Raw genomic sequence first — 26,284 nt, 5'->3', positions numbered from 1 at the left:
TTAGCAGCAGCAGCAGCAGCATGTCCATTGAGTTAATATGCCATCCAACCATTTCATCCTCTGTCACCCTCTTCTCCTCTGCCCTCAATCTTTCCCAGCATCAGGGTCTTTTCCAATAAGTCAGCTCTTTGCATCAGGTGGCCAAAGTATTGGAGCTTCAGCTTTAGCATCAGTCCTTGCCTGTTACTCCAGGTATCTCGTGACTGGGGAAGTCCCTACTTGATCCTTTTAATCTCCCTTCAAACACACCCATCACCAGAAAGTCTACTCTGATATCCTCTTTCCCCTAAGGAAAGAGAGTTTTTGTATTAGTCTTTTGTATTTGCAGAGCAGGTACTGTGTACCTAGAGCATCCTGCAACCCAGCACCCACAGTTGTTCAGGCCGGCTGGGGGACGAATGATGTCTACAGAATAGTGCGAGAGTGCCATTTATGTGTCAGGCCTTTTCAGGGTGTTGGCGTGAGCGCTCCAAAAAAGCTGGTTGGGATCTCTGCCCTCCTGGACTGCACATTTCAGTTTAGGGACATCAGTTAACTCAAAGTTAGGTTTCTCATCTACGAAATGAGGATTACAACAGTAGCCACTGCAGACAGCAGTCAGAAGGACTGAATGGTCATTGAGAAGGTGCTCACAGCCTCTGGTTCATGGTAGACCTTTGAGAACTGTTACCCAGTATCTGCCTAGAAAGCTTGCATTTCTGAAGTTTTGGTTGATTCCTGTGAAACACACCTACGTTGCTAACAATAACATTTCTGGCTGAAGCAACAGGAAGAAACACAACCTTGATTCTGCTTCAGTGATTAACTAGCTGTGTGGCCTTGGGCAAACTGCTTGAAGTCTCTGACTCTCATTTTCCCCAGACTTAAAAATGCAGGCACAAATAGACAAATGCTTTTGGCTTTCACTTGTATGAGGTACTAATAGTCAAAATCAGAGAGATAGAGAGTAGACTGGTGGTTGCCAGGGACTGGAGAGAGGGAGAAAAGGGAGTTACTCTTGAATGGGTGTAGAGGTTCAGTTTTATAAAATGGAAAGAATTATGGAGATGGGAGGTGGTGATAGTTGCACGCCATCATGAATTTATTTAATACCATGGAAGTGTATGCTTACGGTGGTCACTATGAGCTGACCCTATTCAACACCCCCATCACCTCTCCTCTCCTCTCTCTCAACGCCGTGTCAATCAGACATCACACCAGCACCCCACCCAAACTGCCTTTGTCGAGGTCTCTGTGACTCCTGCACAGCTAAGCCCTCCGCTCACTGCCTCTCAGTGGCACTCGGTGGCAGCAGTAGGTCATTGTCTCCGTGAGATGAGTCTGCCCTTGGCATCCCAACACCACAGTCTCCTGTCTTCTATTTCGTCATCTGCTTCTGCTCAGCCTCTTCTCCTCGTCTCCCTGAGCTCTTGATGTTGTAGGTACAGTCCTTAGGTGTCTGCTTGTCTCTATACTTGTTCACAAGGAGCTAGCACCTTGTTTCATGGTTTCAAATGGTATATGTAAATTGTCAAGTTGATGGATAGGTAGATTGATAACCTTCAACCCTAAATAAACCCCTTAACTACATGCTCAACTATCTACTGAACATATCACTAGATGCCTTGTATGTAGCTCAGATTTAATATGCAAAAGGCCATTTGCAAGAACTAGCCTCTTCTCTAATCTACTCCCATCTCAATTAATGATATCTTCATTCTTCCAGGCACTCAGATAAAATCTATATAATCTCCCTGGCTTCTTCTCCTTCTTCTACACCTTACATTCACTCTATCAGCAAATCCTGTCATTTCTACACTTAAAATGCATTCTTCCCACCTCCATCACTCTGGTCCAAGCCATGCTTGGCTCTCGCCTGGATTATTGCTAAGCTAGGATTGCTCTTGATTAAGCTCCTTGCCTCTGCCCCTGCCTCATTCAGTGTATTCTCAATACAGCACCTAGAGAAGCCCTACTTAGCATCCGTCAAATCTTGTCATCCCTCTACTCAAAGTCCTGCACTAACTTCCTGTCTTTTACTTTCAGAGTAAAAGCAAGTGTCCTTATAATGGCCCAGGAGGCTGTCCATGATTTGATCTCTATTATTTCTCTATTTCCCTCTGCTAACCCCCCTTTCCGTCTGCTGGCCTGGGGCTGACCTGCCCGGAACCAGAAGATAAATTGCTGGGGATGTTTTCATACTTGATGTGGAGGCAGGATACAAGGACAATTGGACTTTTCTCAGGGGAGACCTCTTACACATCTTCAGTGTGGGGAGGCCACTGGGTCCCGGGTCTGCCAGTTGCCTGAGCTCATTGTTGGAAGCCCACATTGTTAGGAACAATAACTGGCTCCGGGGCGGACCTGGGATGCAAGGCTGTGAATGGGCTTTTGCTCCATGTGTGCAGATGGAAAGGGATTTTCTCAGGGATATAATTTTTAGGCTCTTTCTCTGACTGTCATACAGTCACCTGAGACCGGAGGTGGGTATGTTTCACTGCGGGAGGGACACATGTTTGCAGACTGGATGTTCTTCTCAACTGCAAGGTCAGTCTCAGGCCTTCGTGATAACAAATGTGGACCTTGGAACTGAAGGATGACCTTCTAGTAGAACTTATACCTGCTTCCTAGAAGTTACAGGCATTGTTTTAACAATGAATAAGTTCGTGGCCGCCATGACCAGCTTGCCCAGTGTTCGCCAACATTGTCCTCTGACTTAGAGTGGTTTGTGGCAACCTGGCTGGGTTTTTGCTTCCCTGTGTGTATGGAGGGTCTTCAGGCAGACTTAGGTGCCACATGCTGAGGTCGCCCTGCCTATTTTCTGCCCTGTGGTCACAGCACTCAGACAGCTCATCACCTCCGCTGGTTGCGTCTCTGCTCCTTTGCCTTTGAGATTTTGCCCTGGGGAGCTTGCTCAGCTGTAGCCCAGGAAACTGACAGAGGAGGGCATTTAATGCCCCGGGGCAACCCTCCACCAGGGAAGAACAGGGCTCGGTGGATGAATGCCCATACGCCTGTCTTCAGGTGGAACAATTCTTTGGGACACTTCACGTGGGTTCACAGGGAGTTCCTAGAGGAAATGAGCCCAGTTACCCACAGGGGAGTACATTCTTTACTGACCATTCTCCCTCTGTTCCTGTCTCTCCACTTTTCCCAAATAAACTACTTGCACCCAATATCCTGTCTCTATTCTTATGGAAACCCAATTAAGGCAGCCAGGGAGGCAACTATAAGATAGAGTCAAAACCTTTCACTCATGGAAGACTTGCTGAGTGCTTGATCCTTCAGGAGGATAATGACCCCTCAAGGCACACATTTTCCTCCTCACTTTACAGATGATAAACCAAGACAGAAAAATGGTAAGTAATGCCCCCAAAGTTCCCTGCTCCAACACCCTGTCTCTCAAGAGAAATCATCCCTTCCAGCTGTACTGACGATAGAGGAAGACAATCTGACATGAGCTTCACTCATTTCCCCTCCATCGACTTACAGTCTCTCTGAGTCGCCTGCATGGTCTTCCTTCCACATGGTCTAGGAGGTGAAACTTCTCCAAAGGAGAACTGTCTTGAGACTTCCCTGGTGGTCCAGTGGCTAAGACTCTCCACTCTCCATGTAAGGTGCCCAGGTTCGATCCCTGGTCAAGGAACTAGATCCTACAAGCTGCAATTAAGAGTTCTCATGCCGCAACTAAATTACCCAAATACTGCAAGGAAGATCAAAGATCCTGTGTGCCGCAACTAAGACCTGGCACAGCCAAATAAATAAATAAATACTAAAAAAAAAAAACCCAAAACAAAGAACTGTCCTCATTTGTCACTCTGTGTCATTAATGAAGCAAAGAACATTATGCCACACGGTCATTGAAATGTCTATTTATTAATAAGTGGTGCAGTATTTATTTAAGATAGAACATAAAAAATCAGGTAAGAATTGTTTGCATAATATATATGGAAATCAACCTAGTAAAGTTGTTCAAAGATTGGACACAGCCAGAATATAAATTACACATACAGTTTAAAAATTACAGGAAATCATATTATAAAGAGCACTAAAGGCCACTTGTGGAAGAGTTGTGTTCCCGTGTAAGCCAGGATGTGAAGAAAGCCTACTTGTTAGCATGGAGACAAATTCAGGGAGCAAGGCACCAGAATTCTATGCCGTAAAAGGGGGTTAAAGAAAGTACAATCCAAAATCAGATCCAGTGGATTCATGTCGCTGGAAACCTCCATGTGCTCCTCAAAGACTGGCATTTTCCATCACTCCTACATTACGAAGAGGAAAAAGTACAAGAAGAGCCATATCGCACTGGAAGCAATGCGGAAAGCATTTGCCTTTAAAATGGGGAAGGATTGACAGGTCTGATGAAGCCAGCGCATCTTTCTAAGGTGATGTTCAAGATGCGTCAGAGCCTACCTCACATTTCTAACAGCAAAGCCTCTGACACCCGACAAGATAGTGGCCCCCAGTCTGGGAACTTGGCCTCCCACCCGGACTCTGAACCCTCAGAGGAACTCTGGAGGGTGAAGCTATCCTCCCGTCCCTTAGAACAGGATTCAGAGGGAAAATAAGAGCTCAATTATCAGATCAGGTTGGCTTCCCCCCGGGAACCTTGATCTTTTCATATGGAGAAAGAAAAACTGTTCTGAGCGTTTGGCATCCCAGAGAGTGTTTCTGAAGACCCAACTGTTTCTGCAGGATTTCAAAGCCCTGGAATAAAGGGGCAGTCTAGAGACAGAAGACCAGAGTCAGGAGGGAGGGACATTTGAACTTGTTTGGTTAAAACAATGAAAGGAGATCCTTGGGGATAAAGAACAAGGGGAACTTGTGGGATTATCTGTAGCCATACCAAACTCCAGGAGCTAGTGGATTCCAACATGAACCAGACAGACAATTTATGTGGCATTATTTTCTCCCGCCGACAGCTGGAATGTAAAACCGCTCAAAAGAACAGGGGGGACCACAAAAAAGCAAGGAGAACAGTCAAGGCAAGAATCACTCCTCTCTCTAGAGACCCAACGGGACTGCAATCATTCAACTGGAAAGGTGACAGGGTGGAGGAGGGCAAGGATTTGTGGAAGATCCCAGGGCCTGTCTGAGAGCATTTCCATTGACCTGGGAGACTTGGGATGGGGAGAAACAACGGGCTTTGCAGGTACATGGATTTTGTTGAGGGCTTCTCATTCTCAGCTTCAGCTTGCTCATCTACCATCGTAGATGGTAACACTTCTACCATTGGAAATGGTAACACTTCTCCGGCGGGATTGTGATGAGGATTGCAGGAACTCAAGAGAGAGAACTGTGATGTCCCATGCTACCCCAAGTGAGAGATCAGGGCACGTTCCCCTCTCCCCCTTCCCTGACCACAGTCTTGTGGGCAGAGGAAGAGAATAGAACGTTGAAAGAAAACATGCTCTCATTTTGTCTTACTCTGGGATGTCAAATTGTATAGTCCATTTGACAAGTCTAAGAGGAATTACAGATATATTCCTAATCTGTGGGAAAGGCTTTTGATTGCTCAATTATAAGTCAGGTTATTCTTACAAAGAGCCCATTTTTGATTTATTTCTCTCTGGAACTTATTTCAACCCCAGACAGTCTTTAAAAACACTGGGTCACCTATTGCCATCCAAGAGCTTGACCATCTTTCTTTCTATCTCTTAGGAGCTCCTGGTTCTGCCTGATTCAGGAGAAATGAATATCCTGCTACTGGGTTTAACAAGGGCTGTGGGGCAGCCCTGCTGAATTCTGGAAAATCTATCCCAAGCACAGCTTGAGTGGAAATCACTACAGAAATCCTCCTTTGAGCCGACAGAGCCTTGTTCATTTCCTAAAACAATTTTCTAGTTACAGGAACATAAGACATTTGCAGTTAAATCCTGTTTGCTTCTTTGTAGTCTAGGTGAAGACACCAGAATACTAGGCTGTGATATGAACAAGACAGACATTCTGGGCAAAGCAAGAGCAAACAGGCTGTGCCCAGGAGAGACCCAGAGAGCCCCATGCAAAGGGACAATTTTAGCAGACCTGGTGACTTGGGGTAAATAGTTGCCCAAAGAAATCACATCCCATTTCTTAAACTCGATAATTTTTTTTTTTTTTTTTCCCGAGGAGAAATCCTGGTAAATGGGTTTATAGATAAGGATGCAGTCTGAGACATGACTCTGAAGCTGAATGGGTCTAAGCGATGCACCAAAGAGATGAACCGGTCTATGCGTGGCAGGACACAGAGGGGATAAAGTGGGAGCGGTCGGGGAGGGGAAGGGAGGAGGGCTCTTCTTTCCTTTCCTCAACTGCTCACAGCAGCAGTGGTATTTCTATGCCTTTGACGACAGCAGGGTTTTGGAAGAAGGAATGATGTCATCTTTCAAGGCATGGGATCCTCAGTCATATTCGAGACGGGAAGATGTCTCGAACATGTGTCTACTTTTGCATTTGCTCCAGTGGACCGGGAAGTTTTCTCTCATCTCCTGGGCTCAAGAGCAATGCTCTCTTCTCACTGGGTATTTTACTCTTAGTTTTTGATCTCTGACATCTGGTCTAGGAGGTAGGAGATCTGAGTTCCAGATTCTGTGACACGATCACTCATTTAGTCACTGATCAAGTAAATGTGATTTCCTTGGCTCTGAGCCTCTGCTTCCTGATACAAAAAGAGAAGTGGTTTTTCTGGGTAATTGAGGTCTCTTCTCATTCTGAGCATCTAGAAGTCTATGAAATTCTACTTTCCTGCATCTATGATAATAGAGGAAAATACTAGTCACAGTTTCCCTGCAGGCATGCTGGAGCTGAGACTGTTCAAAGCTGAGAACAAAGCCCCCTGGGGAGGGTTTCAGCAAATTTAAACTCTTTCTTGGATGCTCTCCACTCATTTCTAGCATTTGTCTCACAAATATCATGGCACAATTGACTTTCCTTGTTGAAACCACTCATCTCTTTATATTTAATTATTCCTATTTGACTTTACGGCCTACAAACAGTGTGTTCCAGGGAACTTCCATGACCCGAACACTGGGATCCAACAGTCCTGGTCTCCTCCTTCTGACATTCCTGCTCTTCCTTATTTTGATGGAGAAAGGAAGCATTTTTATTTCTAGAGATGTCCTTATTTAAATGGCAATTGTGAAAGCGCTTGATCCTGTCGTGTACAAATTGGTGTTGTATCTTCACCACTGTTTTTCGGAAAAAGATCTTCTAGCGTAAGTTTAGAGTTCGTGAGTTACACCAAAGACTCAGGCAATGGAATCCACATATACTGTAAAAAGATGAACATGAATGGTAGTCACCCGCATATGGCAGTCTCTGTACTAAGGGTTTTATCTATGTGAATTAGCTCTTTTGAAAATAAAAATTTGCCAGAAAAGCCATGTTTGAATATGACTCAAATTTTCATCCAGGGCATCTCTATATCCTCCCAAGCTCTTGGCATTTTCCACTCCTGTTTCCTAAAGCACTAAGTCTATGCAGACAGTATCTGCCTCTGACCTGGGCACTGTGCTACCTGCTACCTGATTTAGGCTCAGGTTTAAATAGTGTAGTATCAGTAACACAAGAACTTTGGGTTGATTTCAATACAAAGAAAGGATTTACAGTCTGTTCAAAAGTTTATCCTGAAACAAACATGCCTTGGAAGACAAGTGAGGGCAGTGGGGCCGATTCCTCGGAGTGCCTGGGGTTCAGAAAGCAAAGAAAGTCCTTGTGGTTCTAGGTTTCTTGTGTGTGGATTCTAGGAAAACCAAGAGCAGTTACTTGGCATCTTCTGGAGGAAGCCTGGGTTGAGAATGGCAGACTGTTCAAAATTCAGTTGACATCTTAGGACACTGGACACAGTTCTTCTCTTGGCCCAGAAGAACCTGGTCTGTAGGTTTCTAGAAGCTTTTCTCTTGAAATAGATGCTGTATATCGGTCCTTACGATAAGCATCTCTCAGTCAACACAACGAAATGGAACTGCCTCAGTTCCTTGCCTGGGGTCCATTATGGCAGCAATCTGGTGAGGAAGGCTTCTCCAAGAACCTTCTCAGATGCTCTAAAAACTCTCCTTCCACAGCTTATCTGGAGCCATAAAGTCCAAAGCATGGAACTTAAAGTCCCCGTAGGACCCATTTGGCCTTTCCTGAGCTGATGGGGTCATTACCACTTCGATGCAGTTTTTACTTTCACATTCTTCCATGTTCAAGCTCTCACTGATTCCAACCGTGGAAGCATTCCTGTCTATATACAATTGTCTGCAGGGATGAAATGAGGTTCTTTCCACTTTTGGTAGACACAGTCTGAAGGGACCTTTAATAATTCAAGGCCACTAGAGTCCTAGATTTTGATGTTTTTCTTATCTCGAATTTCTGGTGCATTGTGCAGTGCCTAGAAGACAGTGGTGCTTAATAAATCTTGGCAATGAACAAACAAATTAGTGTTTTTATCACGCTTATTTGAGTGGCATAGAATTATGACAATGATCTTGGCCAGTTATGAGCAGCTCCTGTTATATTAGCATTAACAATTAATAATGTCTATAAGTAATTATTCTTTCAACTCACAGTGTCTTAGGAACTAACTGCCTTACACAAAATAAGCATTCGATGCATATTGTTGATTAATGGACTCACTGACCTATAGTATACCTTGGGATCGTCTGGCTCTGTTTTCATGACAATTAGAGCTTTATAACATCAATGCTATATCTAATAAATCTGACCTCTCAGCTTCCAGAACAAACACAATTAGTAAATAGAACTTTCTCAATTTGATGTTCCCCCCCTCCTTTTCCTCTCACAATTAAAAATAAAAATACATCCAGAATTTGCTTGTGTGCTAGTCTTTGATACTCCAAACTCAAAAGTGATCTCTAGTACTTTCTTCTCAGCCAATAGGATCACCTTTAATCTAACATTTGGAAAGTGGATTTATCTAATTAATTTTGATACTACTAAAAGAGGACGTTAAAATTTGCATATATCATGTTGTAACATACAGAGATTGAATGCACATGCTGCACAGTTTCCCTTGAGAAAGTCATACTTAATTCTTACAATGGAATTAATTTGTCATTATTTCATGAAGTTTGGCTGAACCATTGTAGTTTCTTCAGAACCACTGGTATATCCGAGGTAGAATAATCTCAGATAAACCACTGGTATATGTGAAGTAGAATAATCTTGGTAGAATAATCTCAATTTACCAGTAATCTTGGTAATGGTTATTTACCAGTTCTGTTGGATTATTCCAGCATTCTGCTTCTTGGTTTGACAAAAAGATGTTTGTGGAAGCACATACTGTTTCTCCCTATAACCTATGTTTAATCCTAGACCCTGAATTTCTACTTCATCAATGACAGCCATGTTGATGATGTCGTCTGTGGGCAGGCAACTTGAATAGGGTTTGGTTTGCATTTCTGGATTTTTTTTTTTTAAGAGAATAGCAAAGCAGAATAATCCAGAAAATAATTTTTTCTTTTTTTGTTTTCTTAGATGGGAAAAATAGCTCTTAAGATTCTTATCATTTATTCATTCATGAAGATTAATTTGCCTTTGTCTACCCTGATACTGCATTGGGGCTATATAATCAACACAAATCCAATCTCTGCCATCCTGGCCTTATGACTCAGCAGGAAAGCTAAATGCCTTCTTATGGTTTGGAACAAAATACAAATTCCAGTCCTTTGTCAGTTACTAAAAGAACCTAAGGAAATCATCTAACTTTGGATCCATGATGACTATTTTTAACATGAGGATGAGAAAGTCTCACTTTTCCAGTTGGGAACTCCATTGAGTTCTTGGAAAATGCCTCTACTTGTACGATACTGAGACCAGTATGTTCTGAAGGGGTATTAATAAGTTAGAAAAATAATTGGCATGTTAGATGGCTCAGTCATTTTTGATGAAAGATTTCAGGAATATCAGAATCAAGAACCAAGCCCTAAGGAAGGAACATAAGGCTTATTGGGTCATGCACTCCAGTGGCACTTGCAGCCATATTATAGGGGCCAGAAGAAGGATCGAATGACCCACGCCCTTTGCCCTTCAAATGGCCAGAAAGTCCAATAGCAAACCTTAGGGGAGGGGGCTTCATGTCTGATGTATGTGTTCATTGTTCTGTATTTCCTACCTGGGACTTCAAGGTCAACACCCATCTATTCATGGGACTCTTCACATACAACTTCCTTTCTACCATTCACAATGCCAAGGACTTCAGGCTTTGGTTGTAAGTCCTAAAGTCAGGGGCTGACCCTTCATTATCACTGTACTCTGAGCTTTTTACGAGATACCTGTTGACATGTGGTTGAAAGAAACCCACTTCTGAGGAAGAAGCTCCTCTCTCCAATATAGTGCAAAATCCTTGCATTAGGTAATGATGAAACTGTCAACCTTGTTGACGTCAACCTGCCACAGCCACTCTGGCTCTCGACAACAATGCGAGGGAGAATACTGGTGGGATGCAGACATTCCACGTCAATCGGTTTGATGGTCACCATGGCAACCATCTACAACGGCCCTTAGACTTGTGAAGAGTGAGACAATAACACTGCGGTGGAGTCGTTTAGCTAATTAGCCCAAGCCTAACGGAACTCTTTCCCATCAACGTGTTTCAGAGAGCAGCGACATCTCCTAACAGGATGGCTTCTGCTTCATATTGATACTTATACAGGAGGTCAGTGCACTTCAGCTTGTCTGCTTACACTTTAGCTAGTCTTATGGCTACATGTGGTTTCAAATATCTAGAGGGGTCAAACTGGATGGTTCTGGAAATTTTGCCTCTTTGCATGTCAAAAATGTTGTAGTTTCCTGGTACTGATTTTTTTTCTGGATCCAGAATGCAAAGCATCAAACATGTTTTGCAATAAAAGCAGACATTCCCTCCCACTTGGATAAACAGTCTCATGAGCACTTTCTACACAACACAGGGTACCAGCATCTTGGTCCCACTGTGTAAACTGCAGGGCAGTGTCGGCAGGAGGGGACCAGGGCCTGGAGAGAGCCAGCTGACTGAGCCAGCTCTCCTGGGGGATGCTGGGGACATCCCAGTCATCTCTCTTTACCTGGCCTGCGGTTTCTCATTTTTACAAGGAAAGTCCTGGACCAGATAATTTGTGTGCCCTCTTGACTCCAGTTCCTATGTGACTCGGACATCTTGTATGAGTGTCACAGGGAGGAATGTGAATTGGAACCTCGTGTTGAAGGCCCTGAACTTAACTCCTGCCCCGAGGGGCGCCCCACTGCTGACACATTTTGTTATCTTTGGCTACATAAGTTGGGAACTATTTAATGTGCGTGTGTGTGCCTGCTTTCTCCCTGCCTATTCACAACTCATCCGAAATGTTACACTTGCCACCACCTTTGATAGATGAGGAAACTGGGGCATGAGAGTTGACAACGACAGACCAAGTGAGGTCCCTCTGAGAGCCTTTGGAAGGTTTTCCCAGCTTTTCCTTAATAAAATAATTTTGTAATTCTTAGTTTGGCAGATATGATGCTATCTCATTCCTGCCCTCACATTTTAGCTCAAGAGGCAACCTCCTTGGTACATGATGCTTTTTTGTTGAGGGAACTATTGGCTTGTTGAAGAAAACAACTAATCATTGGAGTGTTTTACACAAAGGGGCGGTGATGTGAGAAGCAACGGAAACGACTTTCTCTGCTTACCAAACCAAAACCCAAAGCAGCCAACCACACAGACACACGGCACGGCTCATCCATAATTTCTCCCTGTACTGGTCCAGTCATGATTCAAAGTAAGAACAGCGGATAAATGTGTATCCTAAAGAGGTTAGCGGTACCATTTTATATAGTGTAAAGTCATGCAAACCATGCTTGAAAGGAAGCGGCTTCACTGTGGTGACCGGGGGACATAAAAGGCCACGACAAGCCCCCGCCCAGGTGGGGCCACCACGCACATGCATGCGTGTGATGCAGCCCCTGGTGATCTCACGGGGATGTGGCGGGTGTGAGAGCAAGTGAGCTATACAAAGTCTGTCTACATTACAAGGAGGAGCCAGCCCACGACCCCTTTTTTAAGTGGGCTTGCCGGAAGGGGTCCATATCGAATCAGAAATGCCGTCCCCCGTGGACGACAGAGGCAGGGAGCCACTGGGTGTGAAGGGCTCGGTGTCCGTGTCCGTCTCACCCTCGGCCAGGTACCGTTTCTCCCTCATCCAGCTCGATCCCCCGCTCGGGCCAAACGCATAATCGTCTCTGTCCTGGGAGATGCTGAAGCCACTGGGCGAGCGTTCCAGCTCCTCGTGGTTGACTGACATCAGGGACAGGGGCGTGTCGCTGTCCCGGGTGATGCTGCACCTTTGCCGGGGGGAGACTCGGTCCGAACAGGGGCCGTGCAGTTCCGCCTGGGAGTGGTAGCTCCCTCGGGAGTCGAGAAGCGTCAAGATAGGCAGGACGGTGGGCCTTTCCGCATAGGGGGTCGCATGACCCTTTCCAGAACTGGGTCCCCCTAGGGGCAGGTTCACGGGGTCGTGGGCAAAAAACCCATAGGGGCCGACTTTGTCGACGGGCACCTGGTGGAAGCTGTAGGGGGCATCGGGGGCTCCCGTTTCGGAATAGTTACAGATGATGGTTTTCAAATCCGCATCCCTGCGGTCCTCCTTCTGCTCGGCCTCGGCAGGCGAGGAGGCCCCCTTGCTCGGGGAGAAGCCGGCGACGTGCACCTGGAGCCGCTCCATATGCTGCAGATGCATGTCCACCAGGAAATCCAGTTTCTTCCCCATGTCGTGAACCTGGAAAACACAAGGAATTGGGCATTACTGCTTTCTCCAGGCCGGCGGGCACTTGTTATTGGTGGTGAGGAAAAACCATAGCATTTACTTTCCAGAAAGGAAGACGGTTCCTGCCATAAAGCATAATCATCATAACAGTTAACTGTTTTGTATCTCTTGATTTTGAGCTTTGTGCATGGATGCGTGCATGTGTGCTCAGTCGTTCAGTCATGTCCAACTCTGTGCCAGGCTCTTCTGTCCAAGGGATTCTCCAGGCAAGAACACTGGAGTGGGTTGCCATTTCCTTCTCCAGGGGATCTTCCTGGCCCAGGGACTGAACCCATGTCTTCTGTGTCTCTTGCATTGGCAGGCAGATTCTTCACCACTGTGCCACCTGTGAAGCCTGCACGGATTTCTGCTAATCTAAAAAAACAGGGTAAGGGCTTTCCAGAAACCTGGAAGCAAGAGACATGGTGTGAGGATAAGTTTTACCCAAGGAGAAGGTGGCCTTGCTGCTCCTGTTTGGATCCAGGAGGAGGAGTTCTTGATTTGTAAACATTCCCTTAAAGAAGCATCTATATTGTCTGCGCACATTCCCCCTACCTGGGGACGTAAGCCCCACGGGTACAAGGGCAGTGGTTAGCAAGAATTCTGCTTCTCAGAACTAGAGATGCTCCCTAGGGGCCTTGGAGGCCAGTAGAAGGTATGCTGAGATCAGCTGCATCTACCTGCTCCTACCTACAAAATTGAGAACATATTAAAATCATCATGCGTGTACAGACACAAGTGTACATGCACGTGTGCATGGGATGTTCTCTGACAGTTCACAACTCACCAGGAAGGACTGAAGGCAGGTCTACCATTCCCTCTTATAGTTGACGACACAAAGCATAGAGCAAGGTCATGGCTGAGTTGGTACCCAAGTCTTAATAATAACTAATCCTTCTCTAGCAGTTACTATGCACTTTAAAGTTATTTAATTTTTCATATTAACTTTCTTATTTAACTTATTTAATTTTCACAACAGCCCTATGAGGTGGATACTATTATTCTGTTTTTCAGTTGAGGAAATAGAGGCACAGAGAGATGAAGTAACTCATCAAACATCAGAGTAGGTAAACGGAAGAGCTGAGATGACAAATTAAAATTTAACAGCAGAAAAGGATATTCTTGACACACTAAAAAAGGGTAATTATTCAAATTTTCTCTTATCTCTTCTGCACATATCCAATTTTGGGTTATGAATAAAATAAAAGGGTTGATAGGAATCCTAAAGAAAATTGACGGTGCTATTTATCTAGTGCAGTTGGGTGTATTGTGTGTTTAGTCGCTAAGTCATGTCCAACTCTTTGTGACCCCATGGACTGTAGCCTGCCTTGCCATGGGATTTCCCAGGCAAGGATACTGGACTGGGTTGCCATTTTCTTCTCCAGGGGACCTTCCTGACCCAGGGATCAAACCTAGGCCTCAGGCATTGCCGGCAGATTTTTTTTACCAGGAAGGTGGGCTTCCCAGGTAAAGTTGGCCAAACAATGCTAAAATACAAGCCACTTCACTGAAGAAAAGAGAGGTGGACTTCCTGGGATGCTGTAACTGAATGGGTTTCTTTCTGCCCTGAATGAACCCCACCCATAGCCTGCCCTCCTCCGGGCCCCTTCACACAGGCCACACACTGACCCAGGTTTTCACGGAAGGAGGATAACAAATGCAGAAAAATACCGAAAATGTGGAGAAGGGCACTAACGTTCCTAAACACCATGAAGTTCATGATCATAGTAGCTACCATTTGTTGAGCATTTACTGTGTGCCAGCTACTATTCTAGGTAATTTACAGGTATCAATTGATTTAATCTTCAAAGCAACCTCATGAGGTGTTAACATCCCCATTATACAGATGAAGAAACTGAGGCTCAGAACAATTCATTCACTTGCAAGTGATCACCCAGCCAGTAAAGTGCTAAATCAATGATTTTATTTCCAGATTCCTTGATGAATGGTAGATACTCAAGTCTGTTATCTCCCTATGAAAAAAAATGACATTTGAAAATAAATTCCACATACTTGTTCTTGGTGGGAGAAAGGAAGGACCTACCTGCCTTTCGACTTTCACAAACTTCCCCATCATGCTTTGGTCTTCAGTTTCTGATGTGGATGGTCTGGCTACATAGGGTTCATTCCTAGGAAAGAGCCCATAATGCTGTAAGATCATGATACCTATTTTTGCTCTGCAAGGTCACTTCAGCTAGGTGGGCCGTGGTCCCTGGGACTACCCTGCTTGTGCTCAGGCTTACAGAGTCTGGAAGAGCCCATGGAACTCTGCAGCCCACGGGCATTGGGAAAGGCCAGCGTTTCCTACCTTCACCAGGGATGTCTCATACTTACCATGTTGACTGTAGGAAAATGTGAAGCTGACTATTACGCTGTTCTTAGGAAGCTCTGTGTCAAGCTTAACTTAATACACCACTTAACTGTGCCCAGAGTGCTTGATTGCTTTAAATTATGTTCCTTGGCCTTTCCGTCACAGACACTGGTTGATGATGGAGCATGGTTGTCTCATCTTGGAAACCAATATTTCATCTGTTCCATTTAGCTAATACTGGAAAACAGATGCAAAATCTGGAAAATGATGCCAAAGATGATATTCGTAGGGAACAGGATTGAGACATGCTGCATTTGCTCCTTGGCCAACCACAGTTCACATCTGCCTAAATTCCAGTTTGTTTCAATATTGTCCTATGTAGACGAGAACTTTCAGGGAGTCTAGCTACTGCTTGAAACCATTCATGCTTGGTACTTTCTAGGCAATTGTTTTTTCTCTAGGCTACTTACTCCTTCTAGGTCCCTGGCCAGGTTTGGGTAAAACAGTGTTTCTTTTTTTTTTTCCAATCTTTGGCTGTGTTGCACGGCATGTGGGATCTTAGTTCCCTGACCAGGGATCGAACCTGCACCCTCTGCATTGGAAGTGTGAAGTGTTAACCACTGGACAGCCAGGGAGGTCCTGGAGCAGTCTTGAATTAAATCAGATGTCAAAAACCAGTGGCCTCTGTGCTGAATCCAGCCCACCAGTGCTTTCCTTGGCTTGCACAGGGTTTTAAACATTGGAGCCATTCAAAAGTGGAGGATTGCACATCAGATCTGAATATTCAGCTTTTCTTGAGAAACTAGAGTATCTGGAAACAGAGGATCTTCTTTCTTAAAATTAGCAAGAGCAGACCTGAGGTTCTTCAGGGCCCTGTGGTTCACCCCTTGCCTAGCCCCAGAACTGAAGCCAAGATTAGATGCTCTGTTCGCCCGCCTTACACTCTTCCTTCCTTAATGATAAAGAGCCTTATTATTATACATTGCATGGTATTTCTTACACCTACCTCCCTTCACTCATTTATGTTATTGATACTTGCCTTGAAGATACTGGGGAATAAGGAAGTGTAAATGCAGGCAGCGGGCTTTCTAAAGGATCCTGGCTCATCACCTATAAAAGGACAATTTTCAGACAGTTTTTCAGAGAGAGCAGAGCTGCTCTGGGGCTGGACAGCTGATTTCCTTCTCAGTCTCTGGGGCTGATGAAAGTTTAAAAAAAGCCAAAACAGCTGGCCAGGAGGAATGCCTTGGGCTCTGCTAACATGAAGTATTCTTTCGGTTCCAAAAAAAAAAAAAACCTCACAAGTCTCTTTTTATTTTCTAACTAGGAAACCGTCAGTTGCATTTTCAGCAGCCATACAAAGGAGTGTGGCTGCAAGGCTTTCATTCAGAAACCTCTCAAACGGCCACAGGCCGGAATAGGCTGCAGGCTCTTTCTCTTCATCTTATTTGGGGGAATGGCAACCTCACCCCCACGGTAAAGGAACCCAGCTGAGACTTGGGCATGGGGATTTGGGCATGGGAATGCGGTGTGGGCTCCGGAACCACACAGCCCATCAGTCAATGCCCCCGGGCCCCACCTGGGAGACTGCTGGGATGGGTAGGTGAAGGCGGCTCCTCTCTGAGACTTCTTATGTTTTGGAGTAGATGGAGGTCCAGGGGTGAAAATCATATCTATTCTGAAAGAGAGCACACAAAGAGGGGGGATTAAATGACAGAGAGCTTTGTATGAAAAGAGAGGAAAGCAATGTATTCTCTTTCTTCTGTCATCAGCTGCGAGTTTGGAAAATAAAAGAGAAGAGCATAAAGAGAAAGACAGAGGAAAGGAGAAAGACTTTCTAATTTATTTATTTATTTATTTTTTTTTAATTGCTGGTCCCTTCCTCCCGCCTACGAAGGAAGACACTTCCCTCCACACTGCCGACAGCAAACGAGACACTGGAGAGAGACTTTCTAATTTAATGCATCATCATTTTTTTTTTCTTTTGGCCCAGTGTACCAAGAGCATCTCTCCATCCCAGAGGAGAGAGGCAATCGAACCACAGAGACAGGGTGACAGCTGCCTCCTGTTCCTTCTTACAGAAAATGTCAGGTATGCTGCAGCAGGTCTGGTCTTCCAGCTCTTTCATTTCACCCAAAACCTCTAGTCAGGGAGGTCTTCCTGCTAAGCCCTAGGCTCTGTTTTCAGCTGTGCCCTCTTTTCCCTGCAGCTTGGCAGGCTCCTCCAGCTACTAGAGGGATGAATTTAATAGTAGCTCCTATAGCCCCCCCATCAATGTCACCCTGAGCACAACAGAAGACAAATACCATCCCCCCACCCGGCACTGAGCTACGGTGCCCCGTGCTCAATGGAAACAGCCTGGGAGGCTTATCACAAGCCCAGGACCGTGGCACTCAGAAGGAGCCATGCCTCTCTACGTCCTTCTGCAAACCCAACTGCTCCTCCACTGACCCTGTGCATGCGTGTGTGCTAAGTCACTTGAGTTGTGTCCGACTCTTTGCAACCCTATAGACTGTAGCCGGCCTGGGTCCTTTAACTATGGGATTCTCCAGGCAAGAATACTGGAGTGGGTTGCCATGCCCTCCTCCACGATATATGTATCTCAGTTCAGTTCAGTTCAGTTCAGTTGCTCAGTCGTGTCCGACTCTTTGCCACCCCATGAATCGCAGCACGCCAGGCCTCCCTGTCCATCACCAACTCCTGGAGTTCACTCAGACTCATGTCCATCGAGTCGATGATGCCATCCAGCCATCTCATCCTCTGTCGTCCCCTTCTCCTCCTGCCCCCAATCCCTCCCAGCATCAGAGTCTTTTCCAATGAGTCAACTCTTCGCATGAGGTGGCCAAAGTATATAAATATGTACAAGTATGTATACATTTCTGAATGTGCTATTAGTAATCATATTATGCATATATATCCACTATAGATCACATAATTTTTATCTTACTATATAGACTGTAAAAATATCATTTGATGGTGGCGTAACTTTTTAATGAGATCAGGTACCATTCTTTTCTTAATCACTATTTATATAATGGAGGTATGTTACAGAGGACAGGAGTTTTGTACCCAGGTGGATCTGGTTTCACTTCCAGCTTTGCCACCTACTAGCTGGGTAGTTTTGGGCAAGATCATTGTCCTGTAAATCTTGGTCTTCTCATTGATATATGGCAGCTCTAATGCAAAACCTTAGGGGGTTATAAGGGATTGGAGACATACATGTGAAATGCCCAGGTGATCAACAAAAAGGGTGATAATTATTAGCTAGGAATCAATGCTGTTTCCATACGTTCACTGTTACAACTAACTCTTGACGAACTTTTAATTGAGTAAAAATTTATATTTGGAACTAGCCAACTAGACTCATTTTAGATAATCTGAATTTTTTTGGCATATACAAAGGATCAGAGTTAGGGATAAGTAAGACACATGCTTTTTCTCTCCCTGAGGCCTGATCAGACTGTTAATCTTAGCCATGTCAATTTCACAGAAATTCTTCCCAGCTCATTCGATCTCACGTTGGTTGGCCTTGATGTCTCTATTTGATGAGTGTTTTTGTTCTTAACATTTCTCCCCTGCATTGCGGATTCGTGGATGCCTTTTGCCCTCAGCTCTGCGGTCTCCCTGGCCGATTCTTCAGCAGCCAGGAGGGCACCACCCTTCCAGGCATGCTGCCTTACCTTGTCTGAAGGTACTTGATTCGGGAAAGCATGTCGAGATGCCCTGCAGAATACTGTTCAATCACGTCCTTCACGTCATAAGGCCTCAAAGTCTCCTTGAACTTTTTTTTATAGAGACGGAATTGTAGAATTCTGCCAGGCAAAGTAGAGACATTTGTGCATCAGGAGTGGAGAGTGAAGGAACTTATGATATAAGATGAACAAATTCTGGGGTGGGGTGGGGGGTGGTGGTGGGAATAAAAGAACCAGAAAGACACGACTCGATGAGAAGTCCCTGCTCCTGGTCCTGGTTCCACCTCTTGGAACCACACTGAGTTAGGCTGGCTGGTGTCTCTTCTTCATGACTATCCCTTTCACTCATATGAATAATAAGGAATTCACAGTGACAATAAAAGCTAACATTTATTACACATTGGGCTTCCCCGGTGGCTCAGATGATAAAGAATCTGCCCACAGTACATGAGACCTGGATTTGATTCTTGGGTCTGGAAGATCCCCTGGAGAAAGGAATGGCAACCCACTCCAATATTTTTGCCTGGAGAATCCCATGGATAGAGGAGCCTGATGGGCTACAGTCCACAGAGTCTCAAAGAGTCTGACATGACTGAGCAACTAACACTTTCACCTTTCACTACATGCCAGACACTGGGCTAGATTCATTTTTGATAATTTGCTAATAAATCGATTCACAGATGATGGAACTGTGGCCGAGGGAACTTCAGCCTCTTCCCAGGGCCATTTTGCTGATAATGTCAGAGTTTCCCTGAAACCCAGGGTTGTATGGGGACAAGGCTCATGGTCCTAACAGCTGCGTCACACTGCTTCCTATTTGAGGAAAGCTGACATATCTCTTCCTCAATAGCCTCCTTAATCCTTTGGCTTATCAGCTCCTGGAAGAGAAAAGCTAGCTTTGGTTCCTCAAGTTTTTTCAGGCTGTTAATAAAGTGGGGCACCCAGAACTTGGAATCCTCACCTCCATCTTCCTGGGAATCAATAAAGTCACCTTAGGTGATTAATCTTCTTGAAATCTCCCTCACGAGGTCAACTCTTGCTGAACATAGTGTCAATTTAAAACACCGAATCACAACCCAGGTCCTCCCATCTCATACTTGTATAAGCTTTTTTTAATGGTGCATTCAAGACTCATTTTGTTTGTCATAGTCCATGACTTCAGCCTCTAAACACTATTTTGATCTATCAATTGTACCATTCAAGTCACTAACCTTTCCAATTCTATGTCACTTTCTAAGCCTGCCCATTACACAGCTCTACCTAAGGTGGGTGTCAGGAACTGTGGCTTGCAGCCAAGTCTGGCCCACTGCCTGTGTTTGAAAATAGAGCTGTGTTGGAATACAGCCTCAGTGATTCGTTTATATACTGTCTATGGCTTCCTTTGCACTTCAAGATCAAAGTTAAACACGACAGAGACCTAGGGATCATAAAGGCTGACATATTTACTACATATCTGACTCTTCACAAAAAAATGTCTGCCAACCTCTGAACTAGGGCATCAATGAGAGTACTCCAAAGGATGGAGCAGAAGCCAGACCAGGAAGCATCTCAGCAGAGACCTCCTTTGAGCCTGACAGACTCATTCATTGGTTTTCTTTGAATAAGATCATTCAACCAGTTAAGAATCCAGGAAGTTGTGTTTCTTATCCAGCCATACTTCTGGCACATTGTACAGAGTGATGTCATGAAGAACCATGTCAACAGCTTTGCTGAGGGCCACATATTATAAACTTTTGTCCTTCCTGCTCTATTGGACTGAAAATCTGAAAATACCATAACTAGTTCTTAGTGACTCTGACTTAGTTTCTAGAATTCACTACCATCATGGTGGAGTGCTTATAAACTCACATTCCAAAGTTTTCTTGAAGTTGTAACATATTTTCTTAATTTTCTTATGGCATTTCAAGCAACATAGAAATAGCCAGGGTGAATTATAAGTCTCGTCTGAAACAGACTAAAAAATCCTATAATTGATTATCATGTTGAAAATGCTAATTAAAAAGAACTAAATGAATGAAGACAGATGGGAGAAAAGCTATTTTGAGTCAGAAGCCTATAAAAGAAGAAAACTTCATGTCAACACACCCTCCCTCACCAACAGCATTTAAAATAAATTAACCCAACACTGTAAAGCAACCACATGTGTGCTAAGTTTTCAGTCATGTCCGACTCTTTGAGACCCCATGGACTGCAGCCCGCTGGACTCCTCTGTCCATGGGATTCTCCAGGCAAGAACACTGGAGTGGGTTGTCATGCCCTCCTCCAGGGGATCTTCCTGACCCAGGGATCGAGCCCCCGTCTCCTGTGGCTCCTGCACTGGCAGGCGGGTTCTTTACCGCTGAGCCACCACAGAAGCCCAAAGTAACCACACTCCCATAGGAATGTTTAAAAATAAAATGAGCAGTGGCAAAGGCAGACAAGAGGATCACCAGTGTCTCCAACCTGCTAATGACCTGCTAATGTCGTCATCACTTTTCTTTCGGCAGCACCCCCCACTTAGAGAACTGACATACTCTCTGAACTTGACCCAGGGGTTGAGAAATTTCCTGCCCACCTTCCCAAAGCCCAAGACCACTTTACAAAGCCATTACCTGGAGGAGAGGAGCTGGGGCCTGGGAGGCCTAAAGTGGGAGGAGGTGCTTACCTGACGGCTCGGATGGCAGCCTTCAGGGTGGGGATCATGTCTTCGATGAGGAAGTCATTCCCGTAGCCCCTGTCTTCCGCTGTGGGGTCCCCTGTCCCGGCATCTGAGAGGGAGACACCCATATCAACGGCAGGCCACCACTTCAACAGAGCCCTTCAAACTCAGCCTCCCAAGCCTCTATTTCCATTTCAGAACCCCCGATGTGCTCTCCAGGGGTGACGTCACTCAGACTTTCTCAGCATCTCCCTCCCATAATCCAGAAGCCTGGTAAGTGCCTGCTGTGTTGGACGGCTGCCTGGGGGAGAAGGCGGGGAGGGTGGTGTGTGTTCCAGGGTTCCCAAGTGGCCCCTTTGGAGGCAGCCAAGGGCATGCACGTAGGTGTTTGTCACACACCTGAGTTCAGACTCTGGCTCTGTCAGACTTTATCCTTGTGACCGTGAGCTGGGAGGTCACTTTCTGAGCCCTGCTCATCCTCCCTTTTGGTAAGTGAAAGGGGCACTCGCTCCAACAGCCCCCACAAGACACTTCTCCCATATCTCTCCCCACCCCCTTGGGATGTGGAGGTCCCCAGGTGTCCAGACTACTCTGCCCTGGCCCCCTCCATCCTTCAACGTGACCTTCTTAGCAATGCGCTCATCACAGGCCACCCTTAGGAACCATGCGGTGTGTCTCAAGGATCCCTGCAGGGGTTGGGCAGGCACACATGGTGACCCTGGCCCGGAGGGACAGCTAACGTGGGCCCTCTGCGCCCAGGGTGAGGGCAGGAACCTATCACAGCCCCGGGGCCGAGAATAAAACAAGCCAGAAGCTGGTTCAGGGCAGCAGGAGCCGGCTATTATGTAGACTGCAGGATTCTTCCGCAGGGTACGGAGGGGGAAGACGTGGAGGACACAGGGTTAGGAAGAGGAAGGGGTTACCTTCAGAGCTCTGCCAGAAAGCGTATGCTTTCATGCGGAAGGCGGTGCGGAAACGCTCTTTATTGTTTGAGCCAACAGGCTTTGGTTCTTTAGAAGGACTTTCTTCTATGGCATCTACATTCAGAGGGGTAAATAGCTTTCCTTTAGTATTGCTACCACGAGGATTAGAAAGGCGAACCCGATCCAAGAGACCCAGCTTTTGGCTACAAAATAAGCAAAAGTGAACAATTTTCCTCCTTGAGTGCAGGCTTTCGTAATCTCCCGTCCCTCTCCATCATGACGTATACATCCTCCTCCGCGCGGGAATAGGACCTGCGCCTCCGATGCTCAATCTGACTGAGCTGCTTGGAAAGGGACACGGCTTGCTTCAGATGATAGCTCGGCAACTGACTAGCTAGTGCATCTCTGGTGTGTTTCTCTGAATTTGTTTCCTCATATGCTTAAGTGCAGCTTAAATGAGATCCAGGATATAAAACGCCAGCTCCTGGTAGCAGGCAGCAAAGCTTTGGTCCTCCTCCACTCCCACCTCCTCTGCATCAGCAACTTCCTCGGTACCACTCCATGGTGCCCAGATGGTGACCCACAGAGGCTAAGCCTTATCAAGTGTTCCTTAAACAGAACTGAATGACGTAAATGACACAAAGCAGGTACCCTAACCTGGTGTCCATAGACACCTCCCCCTCACCATGGACAGAGCTTTTTGGGGGGTGGGGTCCATGAGCTTGGATGGGAAAAGCACTGCATTTTAAATTTACTAATTAGATTTTCATTCAAGAATCTCAAAACGAAGTTTAGCATGTCTTTCAATTATGAATGTATGAATGAACCCCAGTAATACCCACAATGCCCCAGCCGTATCCTGTGACTTTCTATAAGAAATTACAGATCATCTTATATCCTATTACCTTCACGTATTGCTATGCTCATCACTGCATCAAAATTACAGAATTATTCTACGTGCCACGATATCACATCATTAGATTCATCACAAAGAAACACACGTATTGACTGCATCTCAAAAGTTTATTTTGATAATTACATTTCAACATAATCAGCTTCTTTTGTAACTGTCTGCATTTTAGTTGTAAATTCAAAGTTATTATTCTGAGAAAGGGTCAGGGAACTTCAGCATACAGCTGAAAGTCTTCTAGGCACAAGAAAAAAGCCAATAAATCCAATAGAAAGTTGTCCTGGTGCAAAAACCATCTCCGTGTCCTTGGGCAAATCTGTGACCTTCTCAAACCTCAATTACCTCATCTTTAAAATAGGGATAAGCATGTCCCACCTGACGTGGTTGCTATGGGATGCTGTTTGTCAAGGATTTGGCATAGAGCCCAGCACACAGGTGCCCTATAAACAGCAATTTCTCCTTCCGTTTCTTAACCTCTGCCTCTCACCCGAGTGGACACAGGAATGATGTCCTTTGGTGCAGCACAGACCAGAAAGAGCCCTAGTGTGTGTCACACATCGATACACTCAGTTCAGCTTCTTTCTCCTCATCACCCGCACGGGAATTGGCACCCAGCAAGTGTGTGTGTACTTGTGGAGAAGTGAGTGAACGAATGAATATGAATGTGGGTTGTCAAATCAGCTTTTCATCAGCCTGAGATAACTGAGTATTTCTAACGTTGATGTCTGGTTATGACAGTCACGTGCCTCACACCAGAAGCTGCTGCCATCTTTGCAGCTTGGTGTAGTGAGGTGGTCCTGGCCTTGGGACTGCAGAGGTGGGAACATCTCTTGTTGAGCGGGTGCCCTGTGCTCTCTGAACACCTGGTTCTCATGGTTAAGTGAGCCTAACCACACCCTGCTTAGGAGAGATCTGGGGACCACTGCACGTGATACTGTCCAAGATGCTTCTTGCCTTCAGCTTGGCACAGAGAAGGCACTAAGAAATATTTGATTCATGAAAGAATGAATGAATATATGGATGAGTCATTGTTACTCCTGACTCTGTCTGACTGTTCTCTGTCCCACAACACTGTTACATTAATAACCCACCCATCAGGATAAATTCAGATGGCTCCATCTTTCCTGAGCCGGTCCAGATTTTTCAGAGTGGCTTTCCTGACCAGCACTAGGTTATGACTAATGGAGACGAAATCAGCATCCGGAGGCTAAAAATACAGAACAAGGCAGGAAATCGCTGAAGACACACAGAAGGCTTTCCCAGCCATGAACTAAGAAGAGGGAGGTTAGGACAGTCACTGCTCAGGCCCCCTGCTTCCTGGCCCCTGCCTACCTGTCTTTGCTATACCAAGCAGATCCATTATTCCATCCGCATCAGACCCCTTGCCCATCCCCAAGTCCCCTCCTGCATGCCTTGGTGCACTCAGCCATGCTCTTTCTTCCCTTCTCAGCTGACCTCATTCCCATCAGCCCTTTAAAACTGCCCAAGTGTCCCTTCTTGGAAACTACTCCCCATACGCTTCCGAGACAGGCTGTGTTTGTCTCTGGGTTTAATACAGTGTCAAGGCTCTACATGCCCATGCCCGCCTGCCCCACTGGCTTGTGCAGCCCTGGAAAAGCAAGGATTCTGCCTGCTTATCTCTGAACCCACCCACACCCCTGCTCAGTACATCCTGATGTTCGGGGCTTTGGGGCAAAACTGACCTGGGGGGAAACGTCTTGAAAAAACAGGTGACCTAGGACACAGAACTCATGCTGTCTGGGTCCCAGCTTCCTCGTGCACAAGAATGGGGATCAGCCCGCGTTACACACGGTTGCGTAAGGGTTAAATGAGGGAATGCACGTAAAGTGCTTAGCTGACTGTCTGGGAGGCGGACGGTCGAGAGATGCTTTCAATAAATGCTGGCTGTCATCGTTATCTCGGTAAATAATCCTCTTCCCACAGAAACAGCAGGGGGCTAATGACATGTGTAAAAAGGATGGATAATATTTCCTAAGCCACAAAAAAAAATAGTGGGTTTTTTTTTAATGAACTGAGGTGAGTTCTCAGGATATATGTATATATATATAATTTTACTGTACTTAATGGTAGTCTGAAACATTCACCACCGTCACTGAGTTTGACCACAGCAGGAGATAAGTATCAATATATGAGGAGCTTAATTCCAGAAAAACTAAGCGAGACAAAAGTAATGGCCATCACTCTGTCCTGATTTGAATCTCAGCGTAGGTGCTGACTATTAGATAATGAAAGAGATTGCTTGGTTCTGTCTCTGTGAGTACTGAGAATTCACTTATCTGGCATTTAAATGCTTCACTTCTATCTCTAACAGTCTGAGTTGCTTTGGCCATGTTCACTTAATACCCCATTGGTCACAGAGGTCAGTTTATGAGACAAATTCCAATAGTATTACGAATCCAGATGCGTTAGCCATAGGTCAGAAATCTCAGCTCTGAGTTACTCACAGCCATAACACCTAAGAGGCTTATGGAATTCTTCCTCCAGCAAAGTGGGTGATCAGCTTACTTTTAATTGTGTTGCCTGAAACCCAAGACCCTAAAGGATAATCAAATGCAAGGCCAAGTTCATCCCTGAAACTCAAAACCCACCTCGGCCCTTCTCTGTATGGATTTCTAGTGCATATTTCAGGCCTTGTATTTGAAGGCTTGCAGATCTTACAAGAAAAGCTCTCCATGAAGCTGACATCAGATTTCCTTGGAAAGCTAAGGTCTCTGATTTGTTAAGGGCCGACAAACAATTTCCAAACGTGAGTTGGGAAAACTGGAAATACAGACTAGAGACGGAGGTTTTTCTTTCCTGGCAAGATTATACAGTCCTTGCCCTGGGCTATTGCTCTGGGAACTCTTTGTTAAGTTGCTAAGTCGTGTCTGACAGTTTTCAACCCCATGGACTGTAGCACACCAGGCTTTCCTATCCTTCACCATCTCCCAGAGCTTGCTCAAACTCATGTCCATTGAGTTTGATGATGCCATCCAACCATCTCATTCTCTGTCATCCTCTTCTGCTCCTGCCTTCAATATTTCCCAGCATCAGGGTCTTTCCCAGCACCCAGGCTCTTTGCATCAGT

General features: G+C 45.4%; 1 protein-coding gene across 2 annotated transcripts in view; it reads right to left on the bottom strand.

Moving 5' to 3' along the window:
• Positions 1 to 3,835: 3,835 nt before the first annotated feature.
• The window catches only part of KCNQ3 (potassium voltage-gated channel subfamily Q member 3), a 300,343-nt gene continuing 277,894 nt past the window's right edge, over positions 3,836 to 26,284 (bottom strand). The window contains exons 10-15 of one of the 2 annotated variants that reach the window (XM_027560818.1): positions 22,287 to 22,489; positions 21,370 to 21,472; positions 18,714 to 18,845; positions 16,613 to 16,711; positions 14,767 to 14,851; positions 3,836 to 12,695 (exon numbers count right to left, since the gene is read on the bottom strand). In XM_027560818.1, the coding sequence (XP_027416619.1) occupies positions 11,979 to 12,695; positions 14,767 to 14,851; positions 16,613 to 16,711; positions 18,714 to 18,845; positions 21,370 to 21,472; positions 22,287 to 22,489 (1,339 nt within the window). In that variant the 3' untranslated portion in view covers positions 3,836 to 11,978. Of the gene's footprint in view, positions 12,696 to 14,766; positions 14,852 to 15,644; positions 16,144 to 16,612; positions 16,712 to 18,713; positions 18,846 to 21,369; positions 21,473 to 22,286; positions 22,490 to 26,284 lie in introns of those variants that run through there. The other variant, XM_027560820.1, reaches the window with a different exon arrangement.

The sequence above is a fragment of the Bos indicus x Bos taurus genome, chromosome 14 (genome assembly GCF_003369695.1).
Source record: "Bos indicus x Bos taurus breed Angus x Brahman F1 hybrid chromosome 14, Bos_hybrid_MaternalHap_v2.0, whole genome shotgun sequence".
NCBI lineage: Eukaryota > Metazoa > Chordata > Mammalia > Artiodactyla > Bovidae > Bos > Bos indicus x Bos taurus.
This window is presented reverse-complemented; position numbering and strand designations above follow the sequence as displayed.